Source organism: Ciconia boyciana, chromosome 20, assembly GCF_034638445.1.
Source record: "Ciconia boyciana chromosome 20, ASM3463844v1, whole genome shotgun sequence".
Lineage (NCBI taxonomy): Eukaryota > Metazoa > Chordata > Aves > Ciconiiformes > Ciconiidae > Ciconia > Ciconia boyciana.
The window spans coordinates 6993959-7019351 of record NC_132953.1 but is presented as its reverse complement, the minus strand read 5'-3'; the positions used below and the strand labels follow the sequence as shown (position 1 = coordinate 7019351).

Genomic DNA, 25393 nt, shown 5'->3' with positions numbered 1-25393 from the left:
ATATTTGTATGACAGTCCAGAAAAATGTGATTACCTACAGGATTACTGAAGTCTGAAGTTAGATTTCTAACCTTTTAATCTGTTTTCTCTGGTGACCACTCCAGGTAGAATACCTTTGAGTTACAGCCTTAGCTACATGCTTGGGAATCTAGCACTCTCCCACATCACAGAGAACAGGGTGCCCCCAGCCAGCCTGCTTTCCTTTAGACATTTACACACAGATTTAGGAGTCAAATTTTAGTCACCCATGCTTGAAAAGCTACAATTATAAAGATCTTATTAATTTAAAAAGCATTAAAAATAGAAACACCATGCCACCCCTCCATATATACGATTAAACAGCAAGAATCACCCTGGTCCCAGTACATGAATCATTTATCATCCCTATGAGGTTATGGATGCTTTAAAAATGTGTTTGTGATCGTACAGGAATACTTTAGCTCACCGTGACTCTGAGTGAATGGGCTAAGCATGTGTAAGCTCCTTATTTGCACTTTCTTAATGGCAAGCTGACAGTAATAATTAGAGAGTTTTAATTATCTTACTAACTAGGCAATCAAAAAGTCAACATCAGAATCCCCATGCTAGTAAAGATTCCTACGTGTCCTTATTATTGGTTTGTCTTCATTTGTAAAGCATGCATCTCAAGTTGGTCGTGATCCATGACTGGGGATTCTAGACCTCTGCTAACAGGAGGATATTAAAGCATTACAGTTATTCGTATTATTTTGCAATGACACACAAATGTACCAGTGAACCTTTAGGTTTCCCCTGGTATTTCCTCTCTAGAAAACTAGAATAAAAGAGCAGACTTCTCCTCAAATCTTGCAAATAGTTGTAAATTAGGCTATAGTATTTCCAAGGATAGCACTGGGGCAACTGCTAGAGAGAGAGTTGGCAGGTGGAAGGGATCCCTGGGTGTGGATCTATTTTCAGATTGAAGGCAAGGGCTGAGAGTAAATATCAGCACCTTTGGTCATATGCAGTTTCCATCCACATCGCTGGCTGTTAGCCTGGCTGTAGCTCAAAGTGTCTGCACGGTACTTTGAAGAAGCGGAGCTTAGAATATCTATTAATAACTACAGGGCTTCCTTCCTATCTGTTAATGAGTACTGGGCATTGGAGTTCTGCCTATAGGTATTTCTGAGCACGGATCATACAAGAATAGGCTAATGCATTTAAATTGCAAGGCAGGCATGCTCTCAGGGACTCCCTTGGGAGCTGGGTCAGGCTCTCAGAGACACAAGACTGGGTATTGAACTAGCAGCACATAGCTCACTGGCTTAAATAAAATAACATCAGCTTTACACAACTGTGTATTGCTAAGGGTTGCGTGTTCAGTCACATAAAGTCTTTCCTAGACCTGGCCTGGCCACTTGTGTTCTAAAAGAGTCTGTGTCACTGTGCAGCATGTTTTATATTCAAAACAATCGGAGGAATCGATGAGTACTTTGCAGGATAAGTTATCACACTGAGAATCATGACTGCATCACAGTGAGAGCTCAGTTGGCATAGATGTCTTTTGAGCAAGATCTGAAGAAACTGGAAGAATTTTACTATCCTTGTTGCAAAAGAAAGTGTGCATATAGAGCAAATTTGGTGGGAAGAGGCAGCACTCTTTAAAACATCTTATTCTGATACCCCCAATCACAACATTGGTTCTGGGGAGCTGTAAGAACTAGGGCTAGCTGAAAACTTCATGGCCAAAACTATTTCCATTGAAAGCTGAACTGAATCAGTATTTAGCAGAAAGTAACTGCTTTTCTCACAAGTCGTCTTTCTTTCTTTCCCCCTCCCCAGTACAAATTCAATAATTTCTTCGCTAACACACATTTTGTTTAGCTGCAAAAGTTCTGGGTTTGGAGCTTCTGACAGAGGTTAATGTTCCTAGAAGACAGATCATTTCTGCCACTGGCATTTTACCATTCCCTTGTTTCACACGGCCAGTAAAGTCCAAATATTCTTTCTAGAGTACAAGCATATGCATTTCCTTTGAAAGATGTTTTACTGATAAAAGGAGAAACCCATGCAATGACGATGTGCAATTATTCATTATGTAGGAGGATGTTTGTCTACATATGATGCCTATTTCTTTGCAATTTCCTTTGTCGTCCTTTCCAAGTGTTATTTTTATTTATCTGTAGATTTTTCCTTCACACTTCCTCAGTGTGAAGGAAGAATCAATTAGGAAATTACATCAGTAACAGAAAATGGCAAAAAGGGACAATAATACAGTTAAGATCCTTTGGGGCTACATTTTGCAATTCAGTTTACTGTTGAGTTTCTGATTCAGAAGGCCTCAGAATCATACCCATGAAACTTTAGCATGAGACATTGTTTGTAGAGACAATAAACATACTTCAGAAAAAGAATGAAAAAAAAAAAAGAACATGGAAAGGAAATGTTAAAGTAAAACAATTCCTAAATATGTGCAGGAGATAGTTCAATAACTTGGAGATTTCTATCAGCATTCAGTGTCCACCCCAAAGATAGTATTCTGAAGACATCCTTAATGTGTCAGGTGTGACAACACCTTGACCACTAAGAATGTGTCTGATTTTGATGTGAGTGAAAAATTCAAGTCATAGGCAACAACAGCAACCCATGATGACATAGCATTACAGATGGTAATTTTTTTTTCCTGGAGAGAACCACAGGCTCAAGAAGGGGATCTGTGTCTGCGGGATGAATATATATAAGAGAACATCTCTCCTCTGCACTGTTACAATGTAGTTCTTTTAGGAAGATAAAAGCCAGTGCCTGCTGGAGGTTTTTCTTGGACTTCCGTGCTTGTTTCACCTTCAGCAAGTAGGGCATGTGTGTTCAGATCGTGCCAGTTTTGCTTTTAGTCTTCTGCACCCCCTTATTTATATTGCTGATGAATTAAACAGCCTCTGAAGATAGCACTGGATTTCATCCTCCTTAACTTTCACAATAACTTGTACCTAGTACTCCCTAATTAAAAACATTAGCGGCTCCTTGTAACGTTTCATCTGAAAGAGTATCTGCTCCCCGCCAAATAGGGTGGAAATATTAATGGCTTTCTGGAGCTCTGTTAATGACTTTGTGGATTAAAGGAATATGGAAATAATACAGGATTCATAACTAGAGCAGGTCCAGGTTACTGGATTTATGAATTGGATTCATTATGGATGTTGTATGCAATGGCTGCAATTAAAAGCCTCAGATAAAATGAACTAGTCACTGTATTAGGTGCTAGATGTGCCCACTGCAGGAAATGGGTCCTGCCAGGCAGAGCTTGTACTTCTTTACAACTTGCAGGCTTTTTTTTGACTATACCTGACAATTGAGCCCAGATAAATTCTGCTGGAGGAGCTGTCAGTGCAAACAATATTCACAGATACTCTGTTCACTGCTTCCACTTGTAACCTCAGCCAGTAAATCTGGAGACTTATTGGGCTGCAGGCCGAGGGTGCTGGGTCTGGATTCTGGGGCTGATCAATTCTGGGAGCAAGCCAAGCCGCCACTTCTGTTGCAAACTGCTTAGTGTTTGCACAGAGGGAAGCTGGAGGAGTTCCCCAGGGGCCTCGGTATTACTGCAATTGAAACAGCAGCAGTAACAATGTTTCCTTTCTGGTCCTCTCCTGTTGCTCCTTTTGTGGATTTAGCTTATAAACTCTTCAGGGCAGAATGGCTGTGCTTTGTATACTAAAGGCTTCTGTATATTAATGCCTCACAGCAGGCTGAAAGTTTTGCTGACAGTGTAAAAGTCAAGAGGTGAAATTACGAGAACAGCTGTTGAGTGTGCGCAGTGATCCCAGGGCTAAGACAGAGCTAGCGGAACGCAGGCAAAAGCCCTGGTTGTTGGCTGGCCTCACGAAAGTGGCTCCACTCCACTGAAAACCGTGAAACATGAGCAGTGTTTCACTCATTCCTTGCCTTGAGATTTGCAGCACCCTCCCAGAGCCCCTTCTGCGTTTAAAACTAAATGTAGTGTTCATGCAGCAAAGGTCATAGCAGAATTTACACAGGCTGCTAGTCCAAACACAACCAGCTAGTCTGTGCTGGCTTCCTGTCAGAGGTAGCCAGTGTAGTAAAAAGTCCCGCTCCCACTTACAGCAGCTCTCTCCGCTGACCAAGCAGACTTTTCAGCAATTTTGAAACTGAAATGACTCAAATCATTCAAAAAATTGAACATCTCTTGAGCACTGAAGCTTTGAATAACCTCTTCCCCGGCTAGGGATTTGTCAGTGGTTTGTCAGTGTCACAGCACCAAGTCCCGTAGAGTATGGGGGGGAAATATATATCTTTTCCAGGTTTCTACCAGCTGTCAGATTAACAGGTCCTGGTCCTCCACTGAAGAATCAGCCCAAAGCCATCAGCTGAGCAAGGGATACTCTAGCAACAGGCTGGAGACCTGGGAGACCAATCTATTCTTAGGCTGTGATCTGCACATGTGCTGTAGTTAGACTTCAGAATGCTAATGAGCTTGCCTGAATTTTAATGAAGGCCTATGGGAGAAGTTCAGTTCAGTGCCTTCTGCCTAGTAAAACCAAACAGAACAGATACAAACTGAAACCACTGTTCTAACATCGTAGCTCAGGACAAAGCAAAATAGCCATGCATTCACCGGGAAAACAAGTTGTATCACACGACGGAAGCAAAACACCTGCTTTCCTGTGGGTTGAACACCCATACAGATTCTCTGAGGTCTTTGAAGAGACACAACAAGATGGCTATCTTCTCCTTCCCCTGTCAGATTTCACAACACACGAGAGAACTTAACATGTAGTGTAAGACCCCTCTGCTCTTAGGAAGCTTGTTTGACACCAGCCGAATGGTTCCAAAGGCCAGGCAGAGAAAAATATACCCCCCAAATGCAGACAACAACCTCTTCTCCCCTCCCCAGTGTAACCAGATGAGCATCTTTCTTTAGGAAACCAGGATAAAACCATTGAAATCACTTAGCTGGTGAAGGGTTCAAAAAGTAGCAACCAGAACCAGATGGCCTATATAGAATGTTGAGGAGCTTCAACAAGTAAAAGCAAGTAAGAATGAACACTTGATTTCTTTAGCCATGTTTGAAAATTCTGTCCTCAAACACCGGCAGGATGAAGGCCAGTTTCTCTTCCTGCTCTCTGTCTCCATGAGAGGCACATCAGGGCACATCTGTGGAGCAAGCTGGGCATGGGGTGCTGAGAGCACAGATGCTGGATTGCTATAGCAGGAGCACAAGGGATTGCTTGACTCTTGCCGTCCCAATGAGGGATTTGACGGTGAGTCAGGCAGGGGCAACATTGACATTGTATAGGGTTATCTGATCACATGTGACACTTCTTGTCTCATTGCATCTTTCATTAGTTCAGCCAAAAGGCTGGGGGGAAAAGGCGCCTGGCTCCTTTTTAGTCTGCTTCCCTGCTGTATGTTCAAAGGGGAGTGGCTGTCCTCAGGTGCCCCAGGGAAAAGAGGGCTGTGAGCGAGGAGTCACTACACCTTCATCATGGTAGGACATGCCTGTGAATTTCTGCAGCCTCTGAAATGCGAATGGCACCAGGAAATGGGTTCTATCAGGGTTCCAATGGCAAGTTGGTAACTCTCTGGAAGCTTACGCTCTGTAAAATTTACTTTGCCTTTTTTTTTTTTAATAATTGGTTCCCTGGCATTCTCAGATGACTGTTATTTGAAATATTGCATGTGGTTCTTTCTCACATGTCTGCTTGAGATCCAAATACATAAGCTACCTCTGCTACACAAGCTGAGGGACAAATCCATTTGAAATCATGACAACACTCCCATTGGGAAGAAAGTCATGCCTAGGAGCAATAATTCTTCCAAGAACAGAAGCTTTTGTATCAACAAGTAACAATGAAAAAGATCTGCTGCATAGTGAATTTCTGCCTCCATGAGCAGACTACATTGAACAAAGAGAGGATGCAATGATGCAACAGCATTAGAATGGAAAGAGAAATTGGAGACGAAATATATATTGCATATATAAAAGGTAATGAACCATTCTGCATATCTGGAAGACTTTCAAGAAGGTTATATCAAGAAGCTCAGACAAACACTTGTCATGGAATGGCCGCGGTGCAGAGCAGGAACCACATGACTCTCCAAGTCCTTTCCAGCACTATGGCTACAATAACAGACGCTGATTTACAGAAGCTGATGATCCAGCCCAATTCCTCTATGGCTGAATGCCCACTCTGTAAGAGGAGATGTAAAAGGATAGGTCCAGAACTAGATACATGTCCTTCTTCTACTCACATTTTGTTTGCAAAGATGACAGAGGTGGGATTTAAGCCAAACAGTGGAGCTGATTTGGGTCAGGGATTAAATGATTAAAGATCATTAGGATTTGAAATTTGAGGAGCACTGCCTGATCTGTATAGGAGGAATACACAGAGCTTCCTTGCCTCCCCTCTGCCGATTGTAGCCTGTATTTGTGCTCATTCGCCATGGGGGACAGGACAGTAATTCATCTAATGTTTTCTTGAAGTTTCAAATACAGGGAAGTGGCACTTAGAGCAAGAAGGAGTCACATGAATGTTGTGCTGATTGACACATCTTCATCAAATCTTCTACAAAGAGTCTCTTAAAAGGGATTTCATGGCAAATATTAGTCATATATGGTTTGGGGCAAACACCCACAAAATCTAAGAAAAAGAGGGGGAAGGGAAGGGAAGGGAAGGGAAGGGAAGGGAAGGGAAGGGAAGGGAAGGGAAGGGAAGGGAAGGGAAGGGAAGGGAAGGGAAGGGAAGGGAAGGGAAAAGAAAAAATAGCTCTCCTTTCCTCTGGAATTCACTTCTTTTGGCAAAAAACTTTGCAAACAAGCTTAGTGGTAGGAGTGGCAATGAAAAGAGCAGATGTTAAATGAATGTTAGATGACATAAGTGGAAGGCAAATATTTGATCTCCTCAATCTGAATTATTATTATTTACTTTTAATAAAGTACGGCTGAAGGACACAGAGCTGAAATATCCTTGTGCTAGGTGCTGCACAAACACGGAAAGCCTGACTGGAGGGAAAAAAAAATTCTTCAACTAAGGAATTAACACAATCTATTTCTGCAATCAAATTAAGTTATACACTTCAAATGCCAAGCACCAAAATGTACAGTGAACATTAAACAGATAAAACCAAATAATTTTTAAAAATCCTTAAACATTTGCCACATTTTAACCCGTACTTAAAAGTAAATATTTTGTTCAAATTTCAGCTGCGTCTATCCATAACTACTGGGGATGGGGAGTGAAGAGATTCAACCTTTTCAGTTCCTCAAAAATAATACAATTTGCTCTACTGCTGATTAAGGGTTATTTGCAGACATTGGTGGATGATCTCAAATACATAACAAATTCTAAAAGAAGATAGATCACCAGTATCATAAGGCTGGGAATTTATTAGATTAGTCAGAGGCTCAGATCTAGTCAGAGAGATTTGGCATTAGGATACATATAAAAGAATTAAGAAAAAACTGGGCTTGTGTACAGAACAGGATGTTAGGTCTATAGTAATGCAATACTTAATAAGAACCAATGTCTTTCTAGTCAGCAGACCTGTATCTGACGGTGGCCATCTCCATGGGAGAACGCAGGAGTGAAGTGATATGCAATACCTACGCTATTAATTCACAATCTTATCTGCAGCTGTTACAGATTTCATTAGATCCTGCAGTGCAAGATCTGATTGTTTCCACAATTTCTTTTCAAATGAGCCCAACATAAGACTTTGGAAGGGTCTTTGTTTTTAAGAAATAAATTCTTCACCTTTAAACACTGAAAATCAAGATCTGTGTAATAGACTGGGTGTCCAAAATTGAAAGCACATACAGTCAGAAATTATTTTAACAAATCCTTGTCTGCCCATCCTTGCCACCAAGCTGAGAACTGTTCAAGTGGGCTGCGTTTGGAGTAGCTCCAGCTTGCAAAATTCTTAATCTGCCAAGTGCTCAAAAGATTAAAGCTTGCCCTGTACCCACATATTCTTAAAGAGTAATGGGAATCAATGGCTCTGCTCCAGCAGCCTGCCAGGCAGGAGTCAAATCTCTCTTCTAGTGGGTAGAGGGAGTGATGGGGTTTTCTGGAAGGAGGTTATTGCTGGAGGAAACTATTTATACCTGCTTCCATTCTGGAAGGAAAACTAGTGATTTGCCATGTAAACTGCCCTTCCGTGTTTGAGATGACTGTCTCTGCATTTGTCAAGTCTCCTTTGAGGAGGGCTAGCAGTGAGACCGCATGCTCTAATGGCTGCTGTGATGGTTTAAGAGCCCATGCTAGAAGTCTTGGAAACCTAGTCTGAGGGGGAAATGGTCCTGAATTTTCTAAAAATGTTTGCAAAATATATTCTGAACTTGGGTAATCAAAATGTTTTGAGTTAGATCTTTTCAAAGAAAAGGGCATAATTTAACTAAAATTTCAGAGTAGACAGTTTGGGTTTTTTTTCTCATTTTGATGTGAGATGTTTTAACAGGTTTGAAATCCTGATAGATCCTAAAAAGCTCATTTATGAAAAAAAAACCTCAACCCACTACAACTTTTCCTTGCAAAAGTTATTAGTTTTGACTGTTTAACATATTGGAATGAGAAAATGTTAAAATTGGAAAATTCCAAGTAATTTCTGATAAAACCCTATGACAAGCTGCACGTCTTGAATAAAGAGAAAGCCTTTTTAAAAATGGAATCTGCTTTTTATTAGCAGCAAGACACGCTAAAGCAAGTTAAATGTGCATTTCTCCACCTCAGGGAAGATATCACTGAAATCTTCCCTTCCATTAGGACTTGCAAAAAAACCTGGCAAGCCTTTAATTAAGGGTGAGATTTTCAAAGGACATGAAAGCAGGAAGCGATCAATTCCCAGTGAAATTCAGCCTCAGAACATCCTTCTCCAAATGGACCAGACTAATGTGTGCACTGGTTTTCAACAGGGAGGGCAGTAACACACTCTGTTCCCTTTGTGCCACTTCTGCCAGTACCGTAGCAGTCCCGGGAAGCATTTTGCTCCAGCTGTACTGTACCCAGGGATAATGGACAAGCGCTCTGGCAGAAAGAAAAGCTTCTTCCCTCTCCTCCCTGCAATGCAATTTCAAACTCTGGCAAAAATTCATTGCATCATAGGAAAAGAGGGATGATTAATGCACTAATGCCACAAATGGAGAACTGAGAAATCAAGTGACTTCTTGAAATCAAAAGTGTCAGAGCGCCTGCATTAAAACCAGGAATCAGCCTTGCAGTTCTTGAGTTACAAGGCTATTGCAAGAAGATCATCCTGTCACCCACTCCCACAGGAAGGAAACTCTGTGTTCCAGAGAAAGGGGCTCAGGCTGCTGTGGTTCTCTTCACCCTCTGTCCCAGTGCTGCTGCTAGGGAGGTGGTGATTCACATTACAGAATTAGTGCAGCGAGCCCTGAACAATGCAATTGTTGAGAAGTAAAACGCTGTGAATAGAAAATATTGTGGCATCAGCGAGAAGAACGGTTAAAGTCAGTGACTCAAAGGCCTATGTGGCAGGAGTGTATTATGTACAAACCCCATGCTAATAACACTTCTGAGCACTTACAGGAGGAAGTGCTTAGATTAGGTGCTTTACAATGCACTCCGGGGGGGGACATATGCACGCTTTCTAGTAGGAAGATCCAATTAGGTATTACGCAAGACCAAGTGAAACGCAGCAATGTTCCTGAATCAGAAGTGAGCAATAACTGTGGTTAAAATGCCTGGCACTTGTATTTCGAATAACAAAGGATCTGAAGTATTGGGAGCCATATAGAAAGGCAGGAGAGGAGGAAGCTTTTCAAGAGGCTTTTGCAAGGAGCTGATGGGAAGAACTGCTGTATTGGATAGATACAAAGGTTGCACAGTGCTGAGGTTAGAGTTCAGCTACCCCCAAAACCACAGCCTTGTCAGGATCTTTGTCTCTAATTTCTGTACCTCTAGGTGCAGAGGTATCTAAACGTACTGCTTGTGTATTCTACTTATTACTAGGGACTTGCCACTAAGAAGATGCAAGAAGCATAGAAAGTTGTTTGCCCAGTACTGCCTTCTGAAGAGATACAGTCAGTGCTCAAAACTGCTTCAAATCTAATTACTGCCAGGACCTCATCAGTCATGACTGTCAAATCCCTGCTGTATTTGCATGTCCTACTCAGTGCCTGGGGGAGTCAGGTTTATTTAAAACCACTAGGACTTTGCTTGTTGTGTTCAGTGTATCGGCTGATCCTGGAGTGTCAGATGCCAAGGCAAGGTGGCCATGATTTTTTCACCAGCATTAGCAACGGCAGTGGATACTATGGTTCTCAGGTCAAGACAGAATTTACAATATTTTCCTAATTGCTGACCGTTCCTCCTCCTTCTCAATGTCTGCAGACACTGTCCCCTGTGTAGAACTGGATGGGAAGAGGTTCTTACTCACTGCTAGCTGTTACACTCCTTCCTTGCTCTCCAGTGAACCATGACCAGGAATTCACAGCATGGATTATCAGTTGTGGGCTTACATGCAAGAAATGGCAAAACGACTTCAGAAGCTGCTTTCCTTTGCACAGTGCTGCTGAACAGGGGAAAAAACCAGCTCCTCAAAATCACTTACCCCTTCTCTTTCTCTCCCACCACCTCCCTACTCCAAAAGAATATGCTGTTTCCCTTGACCGGAATGCCTCAGTCACATTCTCAGTGGAGCCCAGTAAACAGCATCAAGAAGCATCTGCAGGACAGAAAGGATGTCAGTTTGACAGCTTTCCTGTGGCCCATTGATTCCAAAATTTCAGAGGAAAATGACAATATTCAGGGAGGCACTGTACTGTGCAAATTTCACTTCGACATTGATTTCTGTGAAACAGAAATGCCTGTGGAGCAAATCTGTCTCTAAACACCTTCCTCACATAGTCCTAGGCTAGACTTTCAGTAACCTGAGGGGTACATCTGGGTAGCAGCAATCAGAGGGAAGTCGGCAATCTGGCAAGAACTAGATGCAAGAAATACCTCTGGAAAGGGAGGCAGAGACTGTTCTGAGGCTGCTGTGGAAACATCTGCCGTTAGGATATTGTTGCTGGTGGCTTTTGTTGTTGTTTTCCTGTTAGGTCTACATAGAGTTCAGTCACTGAGTTGCTCTGGCAACCAGGAGTCCCAAGCCGAGCAGCGTGAAAGTGTCTGGAGTTCATGGGAAAGCTTGCCCCCTGAAAGCACGCTGAACCAACAGCCTCCCCAGATCACATCAGTGCTGCTAGCTGCCTGCAGCCCCCACTGCGCGCTGCCTGCTAGGGGAGGTGCAACTCAGCCATTGCTCAGGCATCGTGGCAGGGAGCCCGGCACAGCTCCCGCAGCCGCATCCCTCAGCTCCTGCTCTTACCTCTACCAGCCTGCTCCAGGCTGAGCTCCAAACTTCATCTGAAATGCATTATGTCTGGGGCAAAACCTTAGGGAATTTCATACTGTTTTATGAAGAAGCAAAGGCTGACTGCATGTTCTGGCAGCCAGGCCCAGGTTAGCTCCAAAGGCCACAAATCTTTACCAAACAGAAAACAGATGCTGCAATGACACGCATCATGGTGTCTGCTAGACACTGATGCTAGCTCAGGATCAGGCCTGTGAATATTTTATGCCTGAGGGTGTTTGCAAGCAGAGTAAAGACCAGAAAGAATGTTACACCTTTGCTATTTCTGAGAGAAAAAAAAGACATTTGCACTGAATGAGGGCGTCTCTGACCTAGCACAGAACTAAGAAGAGCAGAGCACAGACCTAGGTACTATTCAAACACAGATGACCTGTAGGTATGAGTTTCTGCTGGAGCCTTTTACCCCCTGCTTCCCACTGAGCTGTCTGGTACATCTATCTCTATGTGATAGAGCAAACTCTGCTTCTCTGCTTAATACACATTTCATGTTTCAGATCTTGCCAGAAAGACAAACGGTTTTGTTGCTGCCAGTTGTGAACATTACACACTTGCCAGGGAGATGTCGTGCTTGTTTGCCACAAATGTAATTAGATGATCAATCACGAGGAGCCAAGGAGAAATAGCGGCATTGCAAACAAACATATTTTTCAGTTTGCTCTCTGAAAAGAACAGGGAGTTAACTACAAAGGAGAGAAAAACTCTGGCTCTGCATTTACAGCCTCTCTCCTGGCTCCCTTTTCCCTGTCATTTCCAGCAGGGAGTAGCAGCCAGACAGCAGATTTCCTCCAGTTGCTGAAAGACATCTGGAAAGCATGGGAACCTGTTGAGAGAGGCTATTTTCCTCTGGATGGCGAACTGCTTCCCAGTTAGGCCATGCTTGAACAGGGGCACTCAAGGAAGTTAATGTAAAGGGGATTAGCACAGACCGGGGTGTACGCATGATCGGGCGGCAGGGGAAAGCAGCAGAGATGCTCTGTGCGATGCAGGCATGCTGCTGCACTGCTAGCATCAAACACAAGGCTGCAACCTTGCTGCTCTGTCCTGCCCTTGACCTCTCAGTAAATCCATATCTGGATTAACTCAGCCATACTAAAAATCTGTGTGGACTCTGTATGGGAATTAAAGTGGCTTTACTGCAGTTAATTCACAAAGGAATTTGTTCCATTTCAGGACTCTACCCACATCTGCATCCAAAGTCTCAGCTAAAACTGAGACTCTGTTTTGCCTCTGGCGGTAGCGTACAGGGATACTGAAACTCAACAAGGTCCCACAAGGACAGGGCATAGCGAGGTGCCATTTTTACTACCTTTTCTCTGTATTTATGATCCCTTCCCTCTGCCTCCATATGAAAATGCAGGTGCCTGGACAAACGCAGTAAAAAGCAGTCTCTTTTCTAGTCAGCTTTTTAAAGTGCTTCTTTCTTCTCTATGGAGGAACTGTCAGCAGTAAAATAAAAAGTGCTCCTTAAAGCAGTACTGAAAGACTCGCAAGACACTCTAATGGCCACCATAATGCTTCCAAATGATGACAGTTCTGTGTCTGGAGAAATTAAGATTATTTTTAGGACTCAAAACTCAAAATCTCAAAAGTTAGGAATTAACAGAGTTGTCCATGTAATTGTAGTTTTGTACCATATGGATATGTACTAGATACAGCCTTTAATTGCATGATCACAAATTACACTGTGTTTTAGTTTCCCTATTTCATGCAAAATATTTGGAACTTTTCTTGTGTTTCATTTTCCCAAATTAAAACTTTTTTTTTTACAATAGAAACACCAAGCCTTTTCATTTGTACGACGTTCAAACATAAACTTTTAACTTCCCTCATGATGACCAGCTACATGAAAAGACAAAAATTATTGCTGTAAAAAAAGTTCTACTAAAAAAAAATATTTCAGAAGCTGCAGAAGGACATGGAAGAGAGTTTTTGCTCACTTTATGCAGGGCCTCCTATATCCTCCCTAACCCCCATGAAGTAAATGTCCAATAGATGGACATGAGAGATTAGCTGTATATGGTTTCTCCAACTCTGCCACTGAGTTGCAACGGCCTGTAAAATGAGCAGGGCTAGAATTACTGTGTACGTAACTCACCCTTGTCTCTGGCCTTTTCTCCATGAAGCACAATTCCGCTTTGTGAACTGCAGTCAGAGCTCAGAAGGAGCCAGAATAGGACCAAGGGGCTGATCCTGCACAAATCAAATCATTCCACTCCTTTTATACTTTAAGGTACTTTTCTATGTTCCTGCTTTTTTTTTCATCCTGCATTTTATGCATGTTTCTGCCTTCTCTAGATAGTTTTGCACCATTGAAGGGCAACAGGAGAAAAGAAAAAACTGTTTCTGCATTTAGCATTGATTTTTCCCCTTCACTCTGAGTCACATAAGCTAACATTTAATTAATTTCTGACACTTTGACAGTTTCTAAGACGACATTTGTAGAGCTATCAAGTGCTGCTGATAGCACTGTCAGACAGACACTTTTTGAATTATCAGCTATTAAGGACCCATATGCAACAAATTTCCAAGGATTATTATACAAATTGTTCTTTGAATGAGAAAAGCACACAAAAGCTCAGTGAAATATAAAGAAACCATTGTTCCCAGGTGAATTTGATATTTGCAAATGTTTTGCTATTTTGATCACTTACATGGTTTAATAAATCAAATTCACTTTGTCTTTTATTGAGAAAATTAAATGGCCTGTTTTGGGATGTCTGAGAACATGGCCAGATTTTCAAATCACAGTGGTCTTTAAGGAGATACAGCTTGAGAAACATGGAATACTTGATTTTAGGAAGTGCTGAGCAGTGAAGGAGGTCCCTTCAAGATCTCTCAAACCAGAAACCCCCAAACCAACGTAGCCAAAATCTCCAGTTGCTTTTAAACAGCTCTTGCCTTTACTCTTTGATCATGCTCTCTGACATGTCACCATTTCTTGATGTAGTGACTACTTCAGGCCCAGGTGCAGATCTCGATACTTTGCTTTTAAACACACAAGCAAACCTGGCAAGAGGCTGAAATGATCAACATGGATTAATGCCATTCCAGAGACCCTCTGCAGCTGTGGTGGCAGTTTGGGTATGACAACTCTATTCTTGCTGGCCTCACTATACTAATTTACCAGTTGACAAAGAAGCTCTGTTTCAACAAATGGGACAGATCTGTATTTCACCTTGCTCAATGGCACAGCTATGACTTGATGTTAGCATTTGTCTGCCTCTGCTGTATGCCAGAGCCGTGTTATTATGATCAGACTACTCCACTTGCTTGTCCTTGGAGCATCTGGCACCAGCAGTTCTGGTGAGCTCAGGGACCCTCCTAGCTCATACAGTGAAATTCAGCTCAGTGCTCCTCTCCTCGTGGCCTTTGTGGCTCTCTGAAAGGCAGACTCAGGTGCACACCAGTCAGATCCAAGCATGTCCAGTTCTGCCTGTACTACCAGCTCAGTTATGCAGAGGACAGGGATGATTTGCAGACCAAGGCAATATTCATATTTTAGCCCATACTGCTTCAGCAAACACACATCGTGTGGAAATCCCTTCTTTTTCTAAGTGTATAGAAACTCCAGCAGGACCCAGCCATGCAGTGGAAATACCCAGAAGGTGGTGCCAACCATCATGAGCACCCACTGCACAGATCCTGCCTGGGAGATCTTAAGTGAGCCCACCTAAATGAGAGCCAAAAGAGCCTCACCCCACAGCCAGGAAAGTCTTTCCAGTATGCCAGAGCCAGTGGCCAAATATACTGCAGTCTCATTGCAAACGTGGAATTTCTGTTTTTCATATGCTGGCACCAGACAAAGACCCCAACACAGACACCTGCTGCCAAGCTCTATCTGCATGATGTAGCTTAACTTTTAGCCAGTTTCTTACAATGTGGACATATGTGTAGTTGGATGCCAATGATCTAGGGGTATGCAGAGTCCCGATATCACTGCTTTGCATCAACTGCTGGCATAAAATCCATGTAAACTCATGGATATTCATGCATCTTCACTAGCCTGCACCATACAGAAATATGACCTAAGGGATACAAGGGATACCAGTTCTACTGTAGTGTATCATCAGAGCAGAAACCACAACCTTCCCTTCGCACACCACATCCCACACTTTAGCTTTGTTTATACATCTTCTTCAGCAGAGAGTAGCTTTTTTCTGTCTGCATTTGCAGCTAATAACTCACAAACCTCTATATCCAGACAGCAACATTTCTTTAGAATATTGTTTCCTCATCTCTGTTCAGTTCATTTTCATTCTTCTTCCTCTTCATCCATAAAAAATGCCTGTAAGGCTGGGACCTGATCCATAGCTGGTGGAAACCAAAGGAGGGCCTCTCAGTAACAGCGCCGTTACTGTGTGCCGAAAGTGGCCCAGCTAAGGAAGCAGAGCACAGAGGCAGCCCTCGCAGACAGAAAAAGTCCGAAAGACTAGAAGACGTTTGCAGTTTTCTTTGCTATGCCTGCATAAAACAAACACAAAAACCTAAACAGGTTCTAGGGAACTCTACAGCAAAAACCATGATTTGTTTATATGTTACATTTGAAAGAGTGCTCAGCACGTGGCATTGGCCAGGGAAGCAATGATGGTTTGCCGTGATGCCACAGCTTTCCAAGGAGACCTGTCTTCCCAGTGCCAGGAGCTGCAAAGGCTGGGCTGTGGGATAGCATCCAGTCATGCCCCCACCATTTTCCCCTTTGCACTGCAGTCTCACTGGGGGAATGGCAGAAGGCAGGCACAGTCCAGCCCTGACTTCAAAACTGCTACTGTCAAGTTGCATTATCATTACAATTCGGTTCATAGGTTTTTTTATTTTTTTATTTCCCTGCTGGAGGAAAAATATAAGGAAAAGCAAAGAAAAAGAAAAAAAAAAAAAAGAACACAGCCCAAAGCCCCGTGAAGCACATGAAAATAAACAAAGTGGGTCATGGCACATCTGCCCTGAACTGTGCACACCTAACATGGAGCAGTTAGTGGTTAGGGAATGTCAGGGGAGCCGACACAAAAATCCCAGGCACTCTGCCTGAATCGGCTGTAACACAGAGTGACTAATATCCCTGGCCACAGAAATATGGGGGATGAACGGGAAACAGAAATTAACTTCTTGAATCCCTGCCTAGGTATCTCACCATCAGTTCAACCTCCCATGTGGGTCTTCGTTGCATTTCCAGTCAGTCAACCATTTGCACACAGGAATTCGGGGTAGGGGAACAGGCTCCAGAGAATCCCAAGAGTGAGGTAGCACACCCATAATTGTTTTGGTTTTATGTTGCATGTTGGCCTTTGACTATCTTTTCAACATCTTTGTGCCAGGGTGGAGCTGGAACCTGGCACTTTTACCTCCATGGATCCCCTAAACCTCTCTTGGTACAACGGTGACATCGGTGACAGGAACTGGAGCAAGCCTCTCAACGAGTCCAGTGCAGACCAGAAGCCTCAGTATAACTACTATGCCATGCTGCTCACCCTCCTCATCTTTGTCATTGTTTTTGGCAATGTGCTGGTGTGTATGGCTGTGTCCAGGGAAAAAGCCCTTCAGACTACCACTAATTACCTGATTGTGAGTTTGGCAGTGGCAGATCTCTTGGTAGCAACTCTGGTCATGCCTTGGGTGGTCTATCTGGAGGTAGGTGACCGAGTTTTCTTTTGCAGTACTGAAAGTTTCTGATGAATGGGTAGAGGGAGGGAAGGCTTAGCAGCCTGGACACCAGCTATTACAAGACCTCCTGAATTTCCCAGAACAAAAGTGTTTTTAATTTCCTAACAGTTGGTCAGATTTTTCCAGGAAATGGACATGATAGCAGATGACAGGCTGACTTGAAAATACACTGTTGTTCAGTTCAGAAGGCTAAATTACAATCCAATTGCATTGAAATTCTGGCCTTTAAATAGAGGGGTCAAGAGCGAAAGGACCCCAATTTTATTTTCAAAACTACATAGATGAACCGTTCATTCCCAAGCATAAGAATGAGTCTGCAACAACATCATGGGTGTCACACTAATAAACTGCATTAAATAGTAATCAAAATCCTATTTCTCAAGGACTACAGTAGTAAGAGCAGGCAATTGTAGAAGTAGGGTGTAAATCCAGAGCTTTTATGTCACAATATGTGAGAGAAATAGAATCACAAGTGAGCTACTTTTCACATTGCTGCCGTTAGCACATCACTTTGGTACCAAAGAGCTCTATGCTTCTGCATACAGAGCCATATTTGAGTGGCACAGTGGTTTCTGAAAGTCAAATACTCCCAAGACTGCCACCTGTTTACTTGATGGCAAATGACTCCTGCAGCAGTAAATAGCCTGAAATGCATCTCTAGAGGAAAGAATAAGAGAAGATACACAGCCCCTCTCCCTTGGCCCCCTTCGTTGGGATGCCCGTGTTCCTCAGTCAGCTGAGAGCTGGCATGCTGGTGGCAATTACAACCGAGAGAGAATGAACGGTGGTGAGAAAGCATGAGACTGAAACTATATTGAGTTTACAATGAATTTTCAAGCACTTGTTTATGAGGGAAAATGATAAAACAGAGAAGAGAGCAGGGGAAGAAGCCATAATCAATTAGCCCGTTAAGTATTAATGCAAAGCAAAACAAACCCACTGACATGACATAGGCTGTCGAGAAACCACAATACTAATTATCACTCTAGTTAATTATTGTTTTCATGGCACTTTAAAAATATAAAGCATCATGCATCTGCTAAAGCTTATTAACATGACCACAGGCTGGTTGTGATTGTAGTCAATGCCTCTGGGACTAGTTACGCTCTTCTATTATATTCCTCTTTTGCGACAACCTATTTTAAGCAGAGGCTTATGCTGTGAGAAGCTCTTTCTCTCTTAGGCCCAGCTGTAAGAGTCTCTCAGACACTTCTTATTAGAATGTGGAAGAATAAAGCACAAATGATGTAAGATGCTTTCCCCTTTCTGAGCTCATGTGTGCATGGAGTTGGTCAGAAACTTCAGCTTCCTTAGTCTACCAAGTAGGACAATCAGGACTCTACATCTCAGCAATATATACGTATTTTTTAAATTTACTTTTCCCCTTCTGCTCTTATCCACACTCTGCTAAACCTACTGCTAGCTTGAAGCAACAAAAAACATGACAAATACTTGCTGACAGAGAAGGAGCCATTGGACTGACGTGGGTGAGGCACACTGTGGTCCCTCTCTGGGTCTGCAATCTGAAATCAAAACTGTCCAGGACCCTTTGTTCTGTAAATATCTTCATTTTCATTTAGGCTTTGTGTCACAAGCTCGGACAAAAACAAATGTCCAAAGGAAATCCTTTTAAAAATCAGCCTCGATGCAAACAAATCTTCTACCTCCAAACTTCTGAAGTTTCTCCTACCTAAATGAAAGCGCTAAGAGAAAGAACTGCTGCAGTTTACAGCATCTCCCATAAACTTGAAACTATGCATTCAGGAAACTGATTTTGCAGAGGCTTATATCTGGCTGGAAACCTTTGCCTTCAGGCAAATTCTCATCAAAGTTACTGATGTAACTGTCTCTTAAGTGCTTTTTTAATCACTGAGTATTCATCTGTCACTCAAGCTTCAATGCAGTCATTCTTTCTTCCTTCTTTATGCTGCCTATGGTTATGTATATCAGAGCAGAAATAACTGAAGAATAGATATCTTATTCATTCTATTTTCAAATGCAGTAGGACTCTATTTTTATTAGAGGGAAATATACTTTTTTCATCACATGTCAAATACAGCAGTCCTAATAATTGCTATTAAACTTAATTGGCAAAGTTCAGTTTCAATAGCAAGATAAGTGAAGAGAAAAAGGCTACTGGTAGCTGGAAGTGTTATCATTAGTACTTTGTCTTTACCACAACACGTAGTGTGTCAAAGAATTTTCACTCTGAATTAAATTCATTTTGTTCACACACACACAAAAAGCGAGGAATTTCTACTCTGATTTTTTAAACTAAGACATGAAGGAAAGCTCCTGTTTCTCTACTGCTGATCTTTGCTAGGTATAATTGCAAAAAAGTGTCTAATAAAAAGCTGTAAATACAATTAGAGGTGCTTGGGATATAAAATTAATGTATTTTCTTCCTAATACTTTTTTGCAATGCTTCAGAGACCTGTTTAAGCTCCTACATAGTTCACTCTGACTCTGAGGAGACTTGCACTCCCTTATGTCATTGGAATATGAGCCCAGGTTTGTGCTTGCTGTTTGGGCTGCCCAACTCAATACAGAGTAACAGGATGGAATTAGGAAGGAGAAAATCACACCAGCCCTCAGGCCAATGCTCTAAAGAATGGTTTGGATGGAGCAGAGTACTTCCTTTGTGGCCGTGCCATCATTTGAGACCTTTAGACTAGACAGGACAAAGTCCTCGAAAGCACTCAATGGCAAACAATCCTACTTGACACAGCATGTGACCTGATTCCAACTGGAACTTCTGTAGACAAAATTTTGACCCCTCTTGAACGAGCAGAACTCCAGCTACCAGAAAGTGTCTATATCTTTGTGCAAAATTCTCCCTTTCTCCCTCTCAATGGCATATCCTCAGTGACTTCTTTTACTGGCCTTATTCTCTCTCTTTGCAGGTGGTTGGTGAGTGGAGGTTTAGTCGGATCCACTGTGATATCTTTGTAACCCTTGATGTTATGATGTGTACTGCCAGTATCCTCAACCTCTGTGCCATCAGCATTGACAGGTGAGGGCTCCATGGCAGCAAGTCGTGTCAAATCCACGGTAGCGAGTCACAGCCATCTTTATGCAGTCTAATTTTACCTGTGACTCAGGGACTTGAAAATGGTGAGAGCTCGTGTTGTTGACATCTTTTGAGGAGCAGTTTAGAGGACCTAATGAGGTCCAAGCAGGGATTCCATCAGAAGCAGACATAGAAAGAGTGGTCGTGAGAATGTAAATGGAATTGTCTGTATATGTCCCCATTAGTTCAGTCCTTCTGTTTATATACTTGAATGATGGAGCAGACATCAGTGGGAAGGCAGTAGCTCAGAGAGAGTGGAAGAAAAATGCTATGCTAAGCTGACCCCAGCCTCATGCCTTCCAAAACAGGGAATGCAGACATCTTGGAGATTCGTGAAACCTGACTTGCCCTATATTGTCTTGCTGGACCAGGCTTTTGGACACAGTAACTAGGTGTAATTTCCCACAAAGTCTGTCAGCACTGGCAGAATAACAATAGCCTGGGTTTGTATCTTCACACTGCAGGTACACAGCAGTAGCAATGCCAATGCTGTATAATACCCGCTACAGCTCGAAGCGCAGGGTCACGGTTATGATTGCTGTGGTCTGGGTGCTTTCATTTGCCATCTCCTGCCCACTCCTCTTTGGCCTCAACAACACAGGTGAGTGTTATGCCACCTGCAGCTGGCTATTGCCATCTTCCTGGCTTTACTGGGTCCCCAGATAGTCTTCTGTTACAAGTCAGGAATAAACACGGGGATCAGGTTTTAGGTTTATTGGCATGTATCCATCCCTGTTTCAGGTGCCCTCTCCTGGTGTCATCCCAGACTGTTTCCGTCAGCTGCTTCTGGATCTGTTTCAACTCTTGCTGTTCCAGACCAGTGTTTTAGACACATCAGAACTGAGGTTATATAGGAGTTTACACAACACTCGTCAATGTTACATTAATATTTGTCCACTACAAAATCAAAATCCCTCTTATATTAAAAAGTGTGAAAAGGAAAGTCATGGGCCAAATAGCTTCACTGAGACGGGAAAGAAAAGAACTGGCTGTTCAGCCATCAGTTTCATAGGAAGACTGGATTGTATGCAGCATGGGATTGGTGGGCTTTTAGTTATAAGGCAAGCAATAACCAGGGACTTTGGGTCTGTATGTGACTCCCTATGACCCAAGGGGAGTTTGCTGTTCTGGTACCGCTTCCAGCTGACACGGTGGTCCCCCCTAGAACCCAAACCCCTCACTCTACGGGTATCTCTGTGCCTTCTGAAAGAGGGAGAGAGAAGGGGAAGCCAGTGCTAGCTCCTAGAAGCAGGGACAACAAGCCTGAAACTTTTTGTCTTCCAGATGAGAATGAGTGCATCATTGCCAATCCTGCCTTTGTTGTGTATTCCTCTATCGTCTCCTTCTACGTTCCCTTCATTGTCACCCTGCTGGTGTATGTGCAGATTTACATAGTGCTCCGGAAGCGCAGGAAGCGTGTCAACACCAAACGCAGCAGCCACGGCCTGGACTCAGACACGCAAGCCCCGCTGAAGGTAACTAGACTTCTGCCCTGCTCTCAGCAGTCTCCATCCTTTCCCCTTCCTGCTCCACTTCATTCCCCAAAGCACTTCCTCCTTTCCCCAGATGACACTGGCTGGACTAGGTGAAATAGTGGATCACAAAGGTGAATGCTGTGTCCTGTGCCATTCTGGAGTCCCAGTTTCACACTCCGGATTATCAGGTCACTGGCTGGTGCTTCACAGGCCTCCCTGGCTCTCAGGGGATGTTTCATCAGCAGATCTGCATTAGGAGCTGCTTCATTAACCAGACTGCATTTCCTTTGGCTCTGCTGAGTTTGGGTTGGGGTACCCAAGACTATAGGCTATACTATTTTCTGAGTCAGTCCTGCTGTTGTGACGAAGAAGTTCAATGAAAATTGTTTGCCTGGCTGGGGTGCAAACTACATCGCTGGTAATGATACCTCTGCAGTGAAAGCAGCCTCTCAAAGCATGAGATGTGTATAAGTGGAGTCCAGCTGAGCGTGTTAAGTGTGAGACCGCTTGTCAAAATGCTACTCGCGCAGCACATGCAAAACGACCAGTAGGAATGTATAGTCCCAGAGTGTGTACTACCTCCAAACTGCATTGCCTCAGAGGCCAGTGTCACGTCAAGCAAAGGAAGCAGCGAGACAGGGATAGACTGAAACATAAGCAGATCTTTGTGGTTTCCTTCCTTTGGCGAAAAGCACAAGGGATACTTGTCTCCCTTACTGCTTCTTCAGAGTAGTTTTCCATCATTCTTAGCACCTTAGTCACACTGATTAATTTCTGCTTCATGCCCTGTGTTTGCATTTCCACATGCCTCCCTTACCAGCTTCCCTTCCCAATTACTATCTGCTTGTGTAACCTCTGAGCTGGTGCTTGCTCCTTAGGACAAATGCACTCATCCAGAAGACGTCAAGCTCTGCACAGTTATTGTGAAGTCCAATGGGAGTTTCCAAGTTAATAAGCGCAAAGTGGTGAGTGTTAAAGAGAAGTGGTAGCTTTTCAGAGCGTTTAGATTTCCCCTTTTCACCTCTCAGGATGCAAAATGAATTTATGTAGGGTGGGAGAAAAATAAACTAAGAATGAAGGTTACCATTCATTCTCAAAATTTAAATATTCTTCCCATTCCTTAGAGTGAAGCAGGGGGTTTAAGATCATGCAGCTCAAAAAGCCAGACTAAGCTCACCTAAAGATCAGCTATAAAAGCCATGACATTTTAACATTTTGTGTCTTTGATTTTCTCCTCCTCTCTGTTATTTATTTTAAGTCATGGACTGCATTGGCTTTGTTGGGTTTTGCTTGTTGATTTCATTTTTATTTATTTATATTCTGAAAACCTAAATAAAATCTATGGGGAGTGGAGACAGTGTCTCTCCCATTTATTAGCCTCTTTGTGCAGTAAAGGAGAGTCATTCACTGCAGTTCTGTCGAGCCCCTCTACCCAAAATTATTCTTATCTGTAAACACTTTACAGCCCTTTCTCCAAGCATCTACCAAAAATGTAGGGAGGGAGAAGAGGGATTGATTGTTCTTCAACATCATCCAGCTTCACTCTGTAAGGAATGTTCATTGCTCCTCTCTGTATATTTATCTGTCTTTATGTTGTGGACATTTGATTCTTATCCAGGAGGCCGAGAGTCACATAGAAGAGATGGAAATGGAGATGGTGTCCAGTACCAGTCCCCCTGAGAAAACCACCATCAAACCAGCGGCACCAAGTAACCATCAGCTGGTTGTGCCAGTTGCTTCTACTCGGGGCACCAACTCAACCCTGCAGGCATCTTTGGACAGCCCTGGGAAAGTAGAGAAGAATGGACATGCCAAAGAAACACCCCATACAGCCAAGGTCTTTGAGATCCAGTCTATGCCCAACGGCAAGACAAGGACCTCTCTCAAGACTGTGAGCAGGAGGAAACTGTCACAACAGAAGGAAAAGAAAGCCACTCAGATGCTAGCCATTGTACTCGGTGAGAGCGTGCATTGGCTTCCTCTTGTGTTTCTGCAGAAAAACAATAGCTACCCAGGATCAGGGTAGCCAGTCTGAATGTGCAGTGTAGACTATTTTTCCAGGCCTCCACAGAAATAATTTCACTGGATACGTTAGAGGATATGTAGGCAAGTAGGCAAGAGGCTGCCAATAGGAAGGCTACCTCCTTCCCGGCTAGGAACAGTTGACGGTGCTGTACAAAAGGCTCAGAAAGCTGTCTATCTGTGGGGTGTTTGGACTGCCAAAAGACAGCTGGGTGCAGGGGCAAGAGAGCTAGCTCATGGGCTTTCTAGAACACAAAAGGCAGCATAGCTCAGCAAGAAACTGGCACCTCTGAAGGCCAGATTTTTTGATGTAACTGGTCTAATTACATCAGCAAAGAAGTTCTTTAGCACCTGGATACTCAGAATATAGACTATGAGACTTAACAGACAAACAGAAGGCTTATTCCTCAGGGAAACATTTTTCTTTTATACCCAAAAGAACCTTACTGTTCTCATAGTCTCAAAATTTGTCCAGCTTTCAGCAATCAAAATCTGTCTCTTTCCTTTTCCCTCAGGTGTTTTCATCATCTGCTGGCTCCCATTCTTCATCACTCACATCCTGAATATGCACTGCGATTGCAACATCCCCCCAGCAATGTACAGCACCTTTACGTGGCTTGGATATGTCAACAGTGCTGTCAACCCAATTATTTACACCACGTTCAACATTGAATTTCGCAAGGCTTTCATGAAGATCCTCCACTGTTAAAAGTAAAAACAGCAACCACATTTTTAAGAATGAGTAAAAAGAAACCAATGCCATTCACGCACACGAACGGGCAGCCATGGGGAGGTCTCGAGCTCTTGTATTGGGCATGAGGCCTACAGTGTTACAACAGTGCCATGCCCATGCTCCTCTTGGTGGGGATGTAATGAGGATCTCGAGGTTCTTCCATCCCTTGAGGTGACCTTTGGACTCTGGGACACCAATCCCAGGGGCACTTTTCAGAGCTACCCTCACACTGTGTTTAAAGCAGAAGCAAAAATCAAGACACACTCACTTGATTCTTGCCTGTGGCCATTGAACTTTGAGTGCATTAAACACAGACAGTTGCAGAGCCATGTGAAGGTAGCGATAGGTCACTGCCGCTACTGGCTTGCGTATTACGTCATTGATACAATTATCACCAAAGACAAGACCATCTTTTCCGCTTTGCAATAGGAGCCAGACAGAGCTTGCGGAAACTCCATGCAATAGCTTTGCCTTCACCTTGAGCTGACTTACCCAGTATTAAACTGCTGAAGCCTTGAGAAAAAACTTAAAGAGGTCCCCAAGTGGGCTAAGAAGGTTCTACCACCTACAAATCCAATCCCTGCAACAATGTGGGCCTACAAGCAATGGGCAGAAGGAAGAAGGGGAGCATAAGTCTCATTTGGGACCACTACATCAGTGTAAATATGAATAAATAGGATGAATCGAACAGAAGCCCAAGCCAAAAAATAGATGGAGAGAAACTAAAGAAGTGATGCCTTGTATTGCATGGTATACATTCAGATCAAACAGGACACCGACTATCATTTATCATCAGCCAGCCCAGCAGCAATTTCTGCGCACCAGCATTTCATCTCCAGTCTCTTACAAGAAGTTACAAAACTAGGTGAGGATTGTTAGTGTGGTGAACGTAGAAACACGAAGACAGTATCCTAGGTGAGGCATCTGCAGCCATGTCTGTCTCAGATGTGAACTTGAACAAGTCAGATAAGTTAGGTCCAGTTCTTCTCACCTAACTTCAGGGCACCATGAAGCCAAGGACCACCTCGGATACGATTTGCCTATGTCTCTCAATAGAGAGAGTGCAGAATAACATCGTGCCTAATT

The 25393-nt window shown here is 43.1% G+C and overlaps 1 protein-coding gene across 2 annotated transcripts; it reads left to right on the top strand.

Annotated features, from left to right (window-relative positions):
* Positions 1-12624: 12624 nt before the first annotated feature.
* Positions 12625-24283, top strand: DRD2 (dopamine receptor D2). Of its 2 annotated transcripts, XM_072884609.1 has the most exons (8): positions 12625-12697; positions 16655-16974; positions 19911-20020; positions 20542-20678; positions 21362-21552; positions 22431-22517; positions 23171-23510; positions 24090-24283. In XM_072884609.1, exons 2-8 carry the CDS (start codon positions 16693-16695, stop codon positions 24281-24283), a joined length of 1341 nt encoding a protein of 446 aa, XP_072740710.1. In that variant the 5' UTR covers positions 12625-12697; positions 16655-16692. The 2 variants fall into 2 exon arrangements, with proteins under 2 accessions (XP_072740710.1, XP_072740709.1); XM_072884608.1 differs by lacking the exons at positions 12625-12697; positions 22431-22517 and having other exon boundaries at positions 16693-16974.
* Positions 24284-25393: the final 1110 nt, after the last annotated feature.